General features: G+C 37.2%; 1 protein-coding gene across 1 annotated transcript in view; it reads right to left on the bottom strand.

The window, feature by feature from the left end:
* Positions 1–460: 460 nt before the first annotated feature.
* Positions 461–16,564, bottom strand: part of LOC144369945 (contactin-associated protein-like 3) — a 149,389-nt gene continuing 133,285 nt past the window's right edge. The window contains 7 exon segments of the mRNA XM_078030418.1: positions 461–2,657; positions 2,659–2,726; positions 6,526–6,617; positions 6,728–6,935; positions 13,056–13,137; positions 13,977–14,110; positions 15,313–15,537. Coding sequence (XP_077886544.1) covers positions 2,604–2,657; positions 2,659–2,726; positions 6,526–6,617; positions 6,728–6,935; positions 13,056–13,137; positions 13,977–14,110; positions 15,313–15,537 — 863 coding nt within the window. The 3' untranslated portion in view covers positions 461–2,603.

Raw genomic sequence — 16,564 nt, 5'->3', positions numbered from 1 at the left:
TTTTATGAGAACAAAATATGGGCAATCATTACACTGTTAGTTTTATACATAGAAGGGTGCTACTTGCAACTAAATTCTATATAATTAGAGTAGTTTTTGCTTTTAGTGACTCATTTCTCTGCAACAACATAAAAAATTACTCCATCTGTATTTTAGTCAATTGATGGCTGCTCTTGGCAGAAGGTGAAATATATACATTCATACATATATACTTCTAGTAATCAGTAAAGATTTATCTTTTCTCTACTTTTTGTTTAAGAATTTAGAATGAAAATCTTACCAGATGATAAATATCAGATCATAAAAAGGTAAACATGTCTTGCTAATCTCAAAATATACAAGGAATATAAGCTAATGCTCAAACTATTACAAGCTGCATTTATCTGCACGTTTTAAATAAACTAGCGGGGGAGGGGGGAGAGTCACATTTTCATAATTTCAATTTCACACAACTTCCCTTACAATAATTTTATTTTACTCCAAAAGTGAATTTATTTTCAAATGAAAAGATTAAGTCCAAAAATCAGTACAGAAGATTCACAATGGATGATATATCAATGCACTTTTTCTGTCTTGCAAGAAACACCAAGAACAGTGGTTTATGGTGTTTTACTCTCTGCAATTAGATAAAACACCAACTATGCAAATCTGTGATGTAAAATGTGTGTGTAAAAATTTCAGTGATTACATGATGTCTATGCCAACTTACAAATGCACTTTATCTTTGTTGAATCTTTCTTCACCCTGCAGAGATCTTTGAGATACAGCAAAACCCCCCCAAAACATTTATCATTCACGCAAGTGTGTTTCCTACATGTTACTGTAGAAATAAAATATATTTTGTCATTCACTTAAACATCAGTAGAGACGAGGTACTCTGAGAAGAACTCCTATGCTGGGAGCAGACCTCAGAGAGTACCTGTAGTAATCCTTTCAAAACTGAAACAAATAAGATGTGAATTCAGTTATGTAGTAGTCAGGCTAAAGTGGCATATTTCCAGCTTGCCCTGGTGTGGACAAACTCCATAATCTAATTAGTCCTTGCAGGCAACTGGCATCTGAGTTCTGGAGACTGTAGCATCACTATTCTTATATAAGTGGTTTATTTAAACCAGTGGTAGTTCCATGTGGTTACCAAATAACCACTATCTCAATACTCGTTCCTGGAACTGTTAGTTCCAATCTTCTGCTATCTTGGTGTGTGTATAAACTCAAATGAGACACATTTCAGTACTTAGTAGCATATATTCAATTTGGTATGCTCTATTAAAATCTGGCTTCGTGATCATAAACCTGTGATTAGAAGAGCAGATTTAATATAGAGCCTATAAATTCTGCCTTTCCTTGGAGGAAGTAGCCTTCATCTTATATTTCAAAAGCAACTGGACAAGAGGATACTAATCAATGATATTTATGCTTAGAGCAATTGAATATTTAAAAAATAAATTGCAGCTGATTTTCCTAATAAATTGAAAGATATTCAGTAAAAATTCAGGAAATCAGACATATCAGTAACAACGTTTAGAAAGAGAAATATAGAGCTGAGGGACCTGGTGTTTGATCCTCAGCACTGTCCCCACCCCTCCACCCCCCCAAATAAAAAAGAAAAAGAAAAAAGAGAAATATAAATATAGAATAATAAAAAACTGACATAATTTCTTAATATGGGAGGGGGAAATAAGTTTAAAATACGTTTCCTTCAGGTATTGATATAAATAAAGAATCAATCTTTTTCACTATAAGAAGTAGTATTTATGTCATCATAAATTTAGTTAAAAGCATGATCACAATTTTAAAAAACTATAATTACATATTACAAAGAAAATAGGCAGACTCTAATTGACATTCTGTTTGCATCTTGTTACCTATCAATTTTCTGTTCCATTACAAAATTCAATACTAAATTTTATCACCAACACTCCATATTGATTTCAACATTAAAATTTATCAAAATGATTAAAAACAGTCAATTAGAAAAAGCAATACACCAAAAATAACATTTCCAGGTCTCTCTTGCATTGCATTGACCATCAGATAAGGAAATCAAACACGCCATTAACTTTTTAGCAGGCCCTTGGCACTGGATTGCAGGACTATGGAAATGCTGGTGAAGTAATCAAAGAAGCATTTCCTGTCCAAAATGAAATATCAGCAGGGAACAGGAACGGGATCCCAGATAAGCTTCTGAGCAATAAAGAACATTAGAGTTTGATTTTGTCTCTTACATGTGAATGAAACTTCTGTCCCATTCTCTAAGTAGGACCAGAGCCTCATGGCCATTTTCTCAGCTAAAATCCCCAATTACTACACAAATTAAATTTCTGTGTTGAAAGAGAGCATTCCTTCTGGGGCAAACTACTCCACCATGATGAATGAGGATTCCTCCTTCACTGTCATATAAATTGCACTGGAGGGAGGGGTCCACCAAGGCAGAACGGGCCTCCCAGCACCCCAGGTCCTCAGCAGATGGTTAGCACTGGCCCACCCACAGGGATGACCAGATCAGGACAGTCCACAGTGGATGGGGTAGATCAGCCCACTGCCAACCAGAAGACATTGTCTCTCAGGACTGTGTCTTGACACGTGCACTTCGCTGAGTAGTCCTAGCACTCTTCGTCTTTTGAGACTTTTGATTCATTTTCTTTGCGTAACTTTTTTCTGTTGGTAAATGCATATGGCTATAGCAGAGATGCAGAGCAAAATAAATATCACAACTGCTATCAAACCTGGGATAGGGGAGAAGACAGAAGAACACCAAGTCAGAATATAAAAGGCGATTTTTGCCTTAATTGGGGGCTTTGCTAACATCACTGCCTTATAAGATAGGTTACAACAAACCAACCATCTACTATATCATAAGTTGGGACCATCAAGCCTAGGAATTTTTAGGTCCGGTGGTTTTATAACATTTGGTGTGTCTGAGTTTCCATGACTTTTGGATATAGTTGGGGTAGTTCTTTTCCCTAAAGGCCTGTGATTGAAATTCAGCTTTTGTGCTTAAAAACAGAAACAGGACTTGGGAAGCTGGGACAGGAAGATCACAAGTTCAAAACCAGTCTCAGCTAATTAGTGAGGCCCTAAGCAACTTCAAGAGACCCTCTCTGTAAATAAAAAATTTAAAAGGCTGGAGATGCTGCTTACTGATTAAATATCCCTGGGTTCAATCCTTGGTTCCGAAACAAACAAACAAACAACAAAAACATATATACACAAGGCTCTGAGACAAAGTTTTAAATTATCTTAAAAGTATAGGGGCTGGGTTGTTGCTCAGTGATAGAGTGCTTGCCTTGCATGTGTGAGACCCTGGGTTCACACCTCAGCACTAAATAAAATAAGTGAATAAAATAAAGCTAAAAAAAAAAAGGTTACTATTACTAAAAAAAAAAAAAAGCATAGTTTGTTTAGTACCATCCTAGAATAAATGTTATTTTTAACTAAGTAGATAAATTTTCATTAAATTGTTTTATATCTTTGTAAATTTGTTTTGATGATAGAGATCAAATCCAGGGCCTAGCACCCTACCACTGAGCTATCTCCCCAACTCCAAAATACTTTAATGACAACATAATTTTGAAATGCAGTAGTGTAACATATATGTGATCAATCCCTGTCACCAAAAATATTGCAGGGATACTTATTAAGTTTATTTTTGTGGAATGTGGACTATTTGAAGGAACCAGATGTAAATGTTCTAAAATATTTAATAACCATTAAATAACCATTAGCTATGCCATGGTTCTCAACCCAAAATCATGCTGAATCAGAATACCTGAGGGGAAGACCTGGTGCCAGATGTAAATGTTCTAAAATATTTAATAACCATTTAATAACCATTAGCTATGCCATGGTTCTCAACCCAAAATCATGCTGAATCAGAATACCTGAGGGGAAGACCTGGTGCCTCCTTCTAGTTTAAGGCTGTAATTTAGAGCCAGAGTGCTAAAGCACCCCCAAGAAAGCTAGCTGTACAGCAGTCATATTCCTGAAGAATGAAAGTCAAATCTATGCTACACCAAAAAGCTATGCATAAAGCCATGCTTGGACTGTCCACATTGTAAGTGTATGACAAAAGGTATCAATTTGTATCTCCAGCTGGTGACTGTTAGAATATGAAGACTATGTCTGTGAAGAGTCTTTGTGAATATTAAATGAAATAAAGTGTATAAAATAATTAATTAAAGTCTAGGTATGGTATAGTTATGGTACTTTCAATAATGAAAATTATTAGCTTTAAAAATCATAATAATTTCATAAAATTATATTTCTAATTCAATGACTAATCGTTACTTGAATATTTCTTTTATTATACTAGCAAGTATTTCAGAGGATCGGGTTGAAATAATAGTAAAAAACAAACACTTGATTTAGTAATAAATAGACATAACAGAAAAATTCTCTAAATCTTATCTCTTATGCAAATTATGACAATAAAATATGAGAAAGAAATAAGGCTGAAGTATGTATATGAGGAGAATAAAATAAATTATTGGGAAAAAAAAAACAAACAAAGACTGGGAATCCTTCTGCGAATTCTCCCTCTTCCCTTCCCCTCCTTCAAGAGCTCATCAGAGTTTCTCAGGACAGCCCAAGAGCCCTGTAAGATTTATTGTTGAACAGCAGAGAATCTTGCCAATGATTTTTTTACAGAAGATCTTACAGTGATGTTTGACCAAAAGCAATAAAATTCCAAAAGTAAGTTTTTGTTGTTGTTGTTATTGTTGTTTTGTTTTTAATTTGCTGACTACCTCTAGCTCTTCAAGAAGATCAGGGGCTAAGTCTGACATTTTGCAAACACTTGTAGGACTTGGGATCCTGTTCTGGAATGTTGAACATCTTTAAATTGCTTTTGTATTGCAATGAAAAATTGTCTCCCCCCCAAAAAAAAAATCAGGATTTATTAAGGATTATATTTGATTTAAAATCTAAGATAAAAGTAGTCTTTTTAGATATGCATTCTTGACTACCTTCTCACATAAAACTGTAAAACTGCTTTTTCCTCATTGGGTCATGTATTATTATTTTATACCTCACTAATTTCAAAGAGAAAAATAACCAAGAGAGTGACAAATGTCAATACACGAAAAAAATATTTAGTCAGGTTTTCATAATGTCTGAATTGTTTTGTTTTCTATCATTTTAGAGGAAAAAAGTTTGCTTTGTATGTACTATGAAGAGTCTATACAACAAGAAAACAAACAATATTTCAATAATCCATTAATTAATTAGTGAGGAAATATGAAATCTAATTTTTTTCACACCAGCTCTGATAAATTATATTTCAAGAAAATGAAACATTGTTTTCATTGCCAAAAAAATATGTTTAGATTGTATTCAATTTTCCCTTCAATGAAAAATAACCTATCCGACTAACTGGAAAGGACAATCAAAAATGAAATAAACCATGGCTCTTGCTGTACCACACTGAGAATGTACGAGATGTCACTGAAATGCACAATTTTAAAAAATGCACTTGAAGTAATGTTAAGCATATTTAAATTTTTAAAAGTTTCTTTTAAAAAATCAAATAACAACTGAAACATCTAAATCATGCAAATTGCCTTTTTTTAAGTATCATAACACATGTGCTCTGATCATTATTTGGCTTTCGACTTAGGTTTTTGTGGCTTTGAATATAATTACTTGGGGCAATGTCTTGCTCTAATAGCTATATCAGATCTATGCCCTATCTGTCTTTCTTTCTTTCTATCTATCTATCTATCTATCTATCTATCTATCTATCTTTCTATCTTTCTATCTATCTATCTATCCTTCTATCTTTTTTTCTATCTATCATCTATCTTTCTATCTATCTATCTTTCTATCTATCCTTCTATCTATCATCTTTCTATCCTTCTATCTATCTTTCTATCTATCCTTCTATCTATCTTTCTTTCTATCTATCTATCCTTCTATCTATCATCTATCTTTCTATCTATCTTTCTATCCTTCTATCTATCATCTATCTATCCTTCTATCTATCTATCTATCTTTCTATCTATCTCCCCCTCCCTCCTATATATCCCTCAGATCTTAGGGAATACAGCTATTTATGAAATAAGAAATTTTCATTATTTTGTGACTTTTTTTTAATTTTCCCTCAGACTGTGGATGGAACCCGGAGGCCCCCTTACCCCTGAGCTACATCACCAGCCCTTTTATTTTGAGGCAGGGTCTTGCTCAGTTGCCCAGGCTGGCCTAGAACCTGCCATCCTCCTGCCTCAGCCTCCCAAGTAGCTGGGATCCGGGAGACCACCACGCCAGACTTTACCTGTTCTTTAAAAGTCCTGTTTCCAGTGGAATCCTCACAGAAGCATCCCCCCCACCCGCCCCCAGCTTAAATCGGTGAACATCAACTCAGAAAACCCACAAGCACCCCTCCTGGAGTGCTGATTCTTAGCTATAATTTTCTATTAAGTTAATACTGTTAAATGGGAACAAATAATTTTTAAAATTTAAAAAGTTGTTTTTTTTTTTTTTTTTTAAAGCGACAGTAATGCCGCAGACGAGTTCCTTCAGCCCCTTTACCTCCGATGACCCCAGAGTCGCTTCTGTCCGCCTTCAACAAAGGTTCTCCCTCCTCGCTGGTTTCGGAACGACCTAGGGTAGAAAAGGGGAGGCTGCCAAGGGCGTCGCAGGCCCTCTCCACCGCGCACCGCCGCTGTTCCCAGCCCGCGGGGAGGGGCAGGGGGCCAAGCACCTGCGCCATCTGCGCCACCTGAGCGCCAGCGGAGCCAGCTCCCGCGCTCCATCGCCGGTCCGCGACCCCGCCGTGCAGCGGGTCCCGGCGGCCACGTGGCCGCGGACAGTGACTCGGGCAGGGCCGCTGGGGCGCAGCGCCTTCAGCGGGGCGGCGCGGCCGAAGCGCACGGCCGAGAGGCAGCGGGTGAAGCCGCGTGCCGCCGCCCGCCGCGTGTCGGGGTCCGCGCCTGGGGGCTCTGCGGGGACAAAGCGACACAGCGTTAGGACGCAGGGGCACTGGGCTCGGTAGGTGACCCCGCCGGCACAGCCGCCACCGGCTCCGACCTGCGCCCCCCCTGCGCCCCCCCTGCGCCCCCCCTGCGCCCCCCCTGCGCCCCCCTGCGCCCCCCCTGCGCCCCCCCTGCGCCCCCCCTGCGCCCCCCCTGCGCCCCCCCTGCGCCCCCCTTGCGCCCCCCCTGCGCCGGAGCAGGCGGCTGATGGCCATTTCCAGGGCAGAGGGCCTCCGTGGACAGCTGCGAGGGACAGCGACTCTGTGGGGGCTTCAAGGCGACGATCTGAACTCGGTTTTTAAAAACTGATCATTAAAACACATTTGTCAGGGAGGCCACAGCCAAGGGAGGAATTATAGTAAACTGACTCTTGGAGACGACAGAGCTCTGGAAGTTCATTTTTACTCCTTCTATTCAACTGTTATCTTTCATGATGTATATTGGATTCATGGCTTTTATGTTCTCTTAACAAACTGTACCTTTTATCCCCAGGTAATGCCCTCCCCCACCTTTGAGCTCATTCACTTATTCTAACCTCATGCGCATCTTGTCTGCTGGCAACAAGGCTGCACTTCTGAAATTCATTAGCTGGGACTTCTTAGTGGTTTCGTTTTTTGTAAGAGCGTTTAACTAGATATTTATTGACCTGAATATGACAGAATTGAGGCTATTCACATTTAGAGTAACAACTTCTATTATCTGATTTGATTCATTTTATCTTACATGGTGTTTTTTAAAATTTTGTTGATTTAGTGGTGTATTATTATTATTATTATTATTATTATTCAGAGATTGAAGCCAGGCTTAATCACTGGGCCACATCCCCAGTCCTTTTTCTTTGTTTATTTTTTATTTAGGGACAGGGTCTCATTAAGTTGCTTATGGCCTCCCTAAGTCACTGAGGCTGCCTCAGCCTCCTGAGCCACTGGGGTTACATAGTTTCCTTCTTCTTTCTCCTTTTCTTTCCTGAGTTTGAGAGTTCCACGTTCCTAGCACCCACAATCAGAATCATTCTCTTGCACCATTACGTGAAAACAGATACTCTTTTCCCCAACACATTCATCCAACTCTTCGCTCACTTGCAGTCAGTAAGATGAGCCCTTGGGCATGGGCCCTTACTAGTGGTCAGGTCCCCTTCCCGGGTCGCTCCCCATGTTACCCACAGGCCAGAGAGTGAACCTTGGACAGTGCTGTTTCCTCTTCGTTTTCTCTCTTTAACCCTCTTTGGTTTTACTCATGCTTATCTCCTGACTAGAATTACCATTTCCCTTACATTTATGTATTCTTTCTTCTATTTCAAGAACCTTTGTATAATTATATATATTTTTTCTAAAAAAGAACTTTGACACCACTGAGATTCTACCCTTAATCAAACTTTAATCAGGCTTCTCTGAGCCATCTGCTCCACTAGCCCCATCTTTTTTGTTTCTGAGTTGTGGAATTTAGCCTGAACCCTCCACTCTCCTTGATGTCCTTGACAGTCCTCCAGGTTATTGATTAGCCCAGCGGGTCTTCATCCAGAATTCCAATAGGCCAATTTAGTAAGAATTCTCCTAACCTCTTGGTAATTTTCCACCCACCAAGGAACACCCTCACCTGGCTGGCTGTCAGTCTACACTTTTCCTTGCATTTTAAGCTGAGCCCAATCTCTTCACTGCAAAACCCCAGTCCAGAGTTCCTTTAGTCCTGAAGAAAGTCTGTCATTTTGTCATGTGTAAAAATATTTCTCTCTTTGACACAATATAATACAAAAAGGTTTTATAATAAATCATGGTATTTCGGACAAGAATCATATAGTTTTATGGGACCTTTTTTTCTGATGAATGGTGAATATTAACATTATATAATCATTTAATTTGAACGTGATGGAACAGAATAGAGCTCTTCTAATTCATCAATAAATTATTTAAATCAGTAATGATCCAGATATACTTTTTTAAAAAATATCTGAAAGGAAGAAATCACTTTGCCTACTCTGAGTCTACCAGGCAATCACTCATTCAACAACCCAGGAAGAAACCCAAGGGTGAAACACTTCTGGCTTTTAACAAAACACTGTTAGTAATTGTTTCTCAGTAGAACACATTTTAAGTAGAACTCAACACTTAGGCAGTGACCTGAATTCTATTTTCCTATTGCCTTGACAAGTTGACATTGTCAAAACCCTTCATTTCTGCACCTGTTAGCTAATTAGCTCTAATCAAGAATGTCTGTGGGTCACTCTGCCCCCTCTCTCTATGGTACTCTACCTGGATTCCTTCCAATTCTCTCTTCTTTTCCATCAAAGCCTGTTCTTGAATAAATTCACTTTTGCATAAATACCTGATTATGCTTTCTGATAGTACTCTAAGAAGTATATGCATTTTAGCAGAAGGAAAGACTTGGTACAAAAGAAATGGTTCTTTAATTATGGAATTTGAAATATTAGCACCTGAGGAGGTAGAAAAAAATATTTGATGTAGGGCTGGCTTCCCAGGCCAGTGTCATGCCAATTAGACAGGTGTCTGCTTTCACAACAGGGTGTCATTTGTTTGAATGAAAAAAAAATGACTACATAAGCAAGCAAATGGACAGTGTTTTACATTGTGCAATATGGTACACACTAGCCACATGCAGCTGTTGCAATTCAAATCAATTAGATTTAAATAAAATAAAAAATTTAGTCCCTCAGTTACAGTAGCCACATTTCACTTGTTAAAAAACTATGTGTGTCTAGGAATGACTGTGTAGGTCAGCATAGTTATAGGATAGGTTCACCATCACAGAAAGCTCTATTTGCTAGCCTTGGTCTGGAAGGCTCATAATTTCAAAGACCTCAAAACATCCATGATCCTCACTGACTCCCAGTTAATGTTAAGTTAGAAAATCAAGAGATTTCTTTCTTTTCTTTTTTTTTAAAGAGAGGAGAGAGGAGAGAGGAGGGGGGGAGAAAGAGAGAAAGAGAGAGGAGAGAGAGAGAGAGAGAGAGGAGAGAGAGAGAATTTTAATATTTATTTTTCAGTTCTCGGCAGACACAACATCTTTGTTTGTATGTGGTGCTGAGGATCAAACCTGGGCCGCACGCATGTCAGGCAAGCGTACTACTACTTGAGCCACATCCCTAGCCCCAAAAGATTTCTATGGATTCTACTAAATTATTTCTAAGTTTTTCTCATTTAACAGATGATATGAAAAGGAGTTGACTTACACAATTAATCTTGGATCTTCCTTGATAAACAATGTAAAATCTCATATCTTTTTTATTTTTTCAGATTTTTTTTGTGTTTTCACCCTATAATATAGTAAGTTGCCCTGGGTTCAAGTGTTTCTCTATGTTTTTCCTGATAAACAAAGAAATGTAATACTTGACAGCACTTTATCCAGACCACTTCTCAAATTTGTTTGGCACAAGAAATTTTGAGGGATAAGGATACCTTTCCCTATGGGATAAGGAATAAGCTTGTTTAGTGCTTGCTACAAAATCTGTAGATTCCCTAAGCTATGTGTTCCTCAGTTACAATGCAGACCCGGCCCATCTGCAGCATTGACCTGAATGCTTATCCCAGCTCCATAAGGGGAAACCATACCAATGGCTAATGTGCATGAAACTTGCTATATAAATAACAGAGCCCTTTATTTCTAACCCAGGGATCTTATGTCATCTGCCAGCATCCACAAATCAATTGTAGGTTTCTTTAGTAGCTTGTGAATCAGGTAAAGAAAATCTCAGACCCAAAATACAATAACCCTTCTAAATGAGGCAAATATCATAGTATAAAAATAATATAAAGCCATAGCTCCACTGAGCTTTAAATGTTATGTGTTATGTGACATCTCCTTATAGAACTCAGAACATAATTTCCAGGATAGTTAATTACCAAAATCATTTGGCATTCTCATATCTGTGTAATTGTAATAATACGTGAGTATTTACACTGCTTTGCTAGGGGATGGGGATGTAGTTCAGCAATAGAACACTTGTCTAGCATACTCAAGGCAATAAGTTCAATCCCCCAGTACTTCAGGGAAATTAATTAATTAAATGAAAATAAAATGTAAAAACTTATAGGCTACTGCTTTATTTTCTGAGAGAAGATAAAAAGACATGCTCAGCTTCTACATTTCTTATTTTGTTTTAGTACATTTCTTTTTTTAAGTTTGTGGTTAAAACACACACACACATACACACACACATACACACAGCCAAATCAAAAGAATAATAATCCTAATTATTTGGATAAAGAATGTAACAAAAGTGACAGGTCACTTCTCCTGGATCATATTATTTTAAGTGTTAACATTCTTTAAGACACTTCTCTGATAAAATTAAAACTACATAGAAAATTTGACTTCAAGAGCTTACATTGAGGTGGGTGTATACTGAATTGATGTTGAGATAATTAACTTGAATGGTCTTCATTAAGCAAGACTATTCAGAAATGGGAAGATAAGAGCCAGGTGTGGTGTGGTGGCCCAGGCCTATCATCCCAGCAGTTCGGGAGGCTGGGGCAAAAGGATCGCAAGTTCAAAGGCAGTTTCCACAACTTAGGTCTAAGAGCAACTCAGCAAGACCTGTCTCTAAAATAAAATATTAAAAATGTGGCTGGGGAGGTGGCTCAGTGGTTAAGCACTCCTGGGTTCAATCCCTGGCACACACACACACACACACACACACACACACACACACACACAAACTAATTGGGAAGATAAAAACAGCATGATAACTTTAATGAATTCTGGGATATTTCTTGTGAAGTATGGTAAATAATAACAAGCATTATTTTATTATAATTGCTCACACACTAGCCTATGTTACTTATTAATATGTGAGTATAGTATAGGACAAGTGCAGTGACTCTCTTATTCATAAGCTGCCTCGACATCTAATTAAGTGTACATAATCAATTTTCACCAAATATTTTTCAGTGAATGGATAAGGGAATGATTCACAGGGGCTAAGAGAATTAATAATGACGAATTTCCACTGAATACTTTGAACAACTTTCTTTGGAAATTAGTGGCTTCTTTTTTCCTCAATATGACAGTCTATCTTATTGTAAGTTAAGAGAATAAATATACTTCACATGGATCTCCAAGTTTGAATATAAAATTATATTGGCATAATTATTAAATAGTTGAACAGCAGGAAAAGACAACAAAACCCATTCGAAAGACAGCTGTCCAAATCATGCTTTATTCTTTGATTATTATTTCACATTTGCCAGGCATGGGCAGAATGAATATTCATCACTTTCTGAGGTCAGTGGCTTCAGACTCCATGCTTCATTGCTCAATTCAAACTTGTATTTTTAAACCTTAAGTTATATGACTTTGAATAACATTTGAATTAACATCTTAACTCCCTGCACCTACTTATTTGGAGGGAAACAGGAATGTATGCAATTAATATTGTTTCCTAATTTGTGATTCTCTTTAGAGTCTATATCATTAAAATAGTTCATTTTCAGAGCTGATTGACATATTTCTTTCCAGAAAGATTCCTTTCCTCAGTAACTATGATGTTAATTTGAAGTTAAGCTGTGCCTTTCAAATACATCCTTCCTGGGGTATCATTCTCAACTTCACCTTTCCCCCTGGGTAAAGGTGGTTATGAGCATGCCTCATGGCTTTGGTTCAGTGTCATCAAGGACAGAAGCATAGGCCAAGCAGGACTTGGGAACCGAGTTCAAGGTGCTACCATTTGCTGAAGGAAATCAACCCTTCTTTCATCTGCTTCAGCTCATGGGTAGTTTTATCATTGAGTGGAGGTCCCTGAGTTGAGGCTGATACTCCATGTCGGCTTTAGTAACAGTTCACTTTTCAGTAAGTGTTAGAAAAACACCGTGACTCCTGCCTGATTGCCCAGGGGGAAGGTAAGCGTGGGTGTTTTTCAGGGGAAGCCTTTGCTCATCCTCCAGGCAGCACTTACTCATGGTTCTATGTGCACTCAGACAAAAGTGCCATTTGTGCCTTGATTGTCACTCACTGGGAAATTATTATTAAGATAAGACAAGGAGCTTCTTTCAGCATAACGAGTGCTTCCAGAGTGTGTGACATAACACTTACAATCTGATGTTTTTTTGGGAGAAAGATCTTTCTGCCACTTACCTAAAACCTTTCCCAACGTGAGGGATTTGATGAATTCTGTCTCCAAGGACAGGTTGACTTGTCTCTGTGCACTCTGGTTAACCTATTAAACGCCTTGTGGGAAGCGAATGTCAAAAGGAGATACAGTTTTAATGATAAGGAATCAGAGGAGGCCAGAAAAAAGTGATAAAAATAAGTCACTTGTAAGTGCTCAACAATGCTTAAATAATTCACCTTAAAACAACGTTTAGGAGGGGAAACCGATTTTATGAACAATCTCTAACTGCCACAAGCCGCCTGCCCTCCCAGCCCCCCACTCTCTTTGCTGCTTTACTTTTCTTTATGATGTATCTGCAGTTGGCAGAATCCACAAGAGGATGGAAAATCAATTATTTTAAATGTAAAAACTTATTCTCTGGAGGAGACTTGACACAGCCAAAATAATTGTAGTTTTATGTGCAGACTTAAAATATATTTTCTTTTGAATGTCAGTGACAACTGCCTGACTCTCTTCTGACTCAGGTCTATTTTGTTATTTATTCCCATTTCAATGAATATCTTGCATGCTCTCATCTTGTGTTTAAACTGCTGGCCTATCTGTTCTTTTGCTATCACCTACTGAAATATTAATTAACAAATTCTACCTGTCGTCACCATGATAAAATAGACATTTCCCTGCTGAATCAAGTAAAAACAAGTAAGGACATCTTGACATTTTTAAAAGAACTTAAGAGTAATAATAACTTTGACAGGATCATTGCTTAACAAACAAAACAAACTAAATACTCCTCTAAACCCTGGATGTATTGGGTTTTCTGCCTTGATCTATGGAGAACACGTGCTCATTTGTTACTATTTATCATCAAACTTTTGCATTAGATTATCCATTCTCTGACAAACTCCTCATGGTGGTTAATGGGACCTTCAAGTTTGCTGCATTACCTCTACAGAGACCACGGCTTCCTCCCTGTCAATCTTCAGCTGGTGAAGGTGCCCATCCGCCATGTTTTTAAAATCAAAATTAAAAGCATCTGGATCTCGATGTCTGTCTAGCTTGTACCTGACCTGCAAACTTCCTAAAGAAGAAAATAAATGACATTTTAAATTACAATGGTATTTTACAAATATTTCAATGCAGATTCTAGAGCACTTATATTATTACTTATTTCATGCACCTTTGACTGTATTTAGCATTGACTTGAATGCACTCAACACTTGCCTCTTCTATACTAGAGGTGGCTTAAGTGCCAACCTGAGTCCAACTGTACTGTTTCTAAGTCAAGATCCGGTGCATTGATAATCACTGGTCTTCTAAATCTTTCCAAAATGAAGAAGTTTAAATTATACATATGGAAACTCAGAACTTAAATCTAAATCACAACTATATTTATCTTAGAAATTGATAAAACTGTAACACTGTATCAATATTCAGTACCTATTATTATAACTTCTTTAATAAAACCTATTTTGATGTGTTACTGATGTGTGCATAATTAAGTTTTTATTTTGCAACCAGAGTTTCCTTATGAAGTCTTCTACCATAACCAAAGAATAGGGAAGAAAAAAGGTTTTATTAGAAGATGAGGTTTGTGTAGTTTTCAAACATACTTAGCTTTCCTACACAGATATACCCTCAGGGCTCATAACTCTTAACAATTTACATGAAGATTCTGATTCTAGGATTGTCTAGAAATCAGATTTTTGTCCTAATTCACTAAATGTAAAGTATGACTTCACTGTCCAACTGTGAAAGTCCTGTAATGCCCCAGCTGCCACTGGTGGAGAGATTGTCCCCTCACTGTTCTTAGGTGGATGTCATCTAACTTGCTTGTCAACCATGGATGAGATAAAGAACCATTGTATTTATCAACTGCTTAAGGAAATTAGCTTTTATATAGCTCCATAATATCATCCATATTAATGCTCTTGTACTTACTTAGAATGAGCAGGAAATAAATACCTGGCAAATATCCAAATATCTTATTTCAAACAGTCTTAGATCATCATGGAGTATTAAAGCATCCTAGCAAAGTGTAATTTCATATCAAATCTGTGAAATTGTCATTCTTGGAATGGGAAAAAGCATCTTAATTTAACCTTTAAATACTACTTTTTATGATAAGCATTATGGAGAGTACTGAAAAACCAAAGTGCATCTTAGAAATGCATGCGATTTTCTTTATTTGTAGTTTAAGTGCTGAAAAGACCCATGTAATTACAGTCCTATTTTTCTAATTCAGTGTTTTCTCTCTTTTTTCTTCACACAAAAGATATTCACCATTGTTGGCCAGGATAATGGAAAGGTATTCCTCATAGAAAGAGCTCACATAAAGCAGTAAGCTGGGTGTCCGAGTGGTTCGGAAGCTCAGGGTGATGGTCTCTTGGGATAGTGTGACATCCCTGTGTAATGAAGAAGCAAGGGAGCTGGTGTTGTCACCTAAGGGGTGATGATCTTGAAAATCATAGGTCACTGAGGAGCCAGTTTCAAAATATGCAGAAATCTCTAGAATGAAAAGCACATTTTTGTCATGTTAACAGAATGCAAATACAAGTCTTGTTGAAAGAATGTCTCAATGTTTTATTTTATTTTGTTTACTCATATAAAGTAACAATAGCACAATCTCTTTTCTGTGTTTCTGGGTTCCCCATCTGTGGAGTCAGTCAACCTCGGACTAAAAAAATTTGAAAATAAATTAATTGGGTCTGTACTGAACATGTACAGACTTTGTTCTAGACATTATTCCCTAAACAATACAGTATAACAACTATTTAGATAGCTTTTCATTTAAAAAATTTATTTAAAAAAGAATTTAATCCTTTTATTTTGGGAGATAAAATGGCAAAATGTTTTGTTTTTTCATGTTTTAATTTTAAATTTAAAAAAAAATAAAATTTGAAGAACAAAGTAACAAATCCCAACATATAGCCCAGAATGACATTTGCTGGAGATTTCACTTAATTCTCCAAATTATCTTTAACTAAGACTTACAAATGATTAGTTTTTCTGTATAAATATATAATTTAAAGGCAGCTGCTTTGAGGTCCCAATTTTGAGGGGTGGGGTGGGGGTTTAGTTTTGGATTTCATTTTTTTCTAAGAGGTAAATTTTTACATATCTTTATTAAGATCTAAGCCTTATACCATAAAATGGACCCAGTTAAAATGTAAAATTGCATTGCCTATCTTCAGATATTCATGGACATGTGCATCCATCACTACCGTCAGTGTTAGTGCCTCTTCATCAATCCTCTCCATCCTCATCCCACCCCCACACAAAAAAATTTATATTCAGATGGAATTCATTCTGTTTCTCCTCAATATCCTAACTGAGGCAATCACAAATCTATTTTCTATATTTTTAGACATTCCTATTTTGGAGATTTCATATCAATGGAATCATAAACTGTGTGATCTTTACTGACTACCTTCTCTCACTTGGCACATTTTCAAGGGTTAGTCATATTATAGCATTTACAAGCACATCATTCCTTTTTCACTGATGAATAATATTTCATTGTATCACACTTTGT

Source organism: Ictidomys tridecemlineatus, chromosome 13 (genome assembly GCF_052094955.1).
Source record: "Ictidomys tridecemlineatus isolate mIctTri1 chromosome 13, mIctTri1.hap1, whole genome shotgun sequence".
Taxonomy (NCBI): domain Eukaryota; kingdom Metazoa; phylum Chordata; class Mammalia; order Rodentia; family Sciuridae; genus Ictidomys; species Ictidomys tridecemlineatus.
Note: the sequence above shows the minus strand (reverse complement) of the source record. Positions and strands in the feature narration are given on the sequence as shown.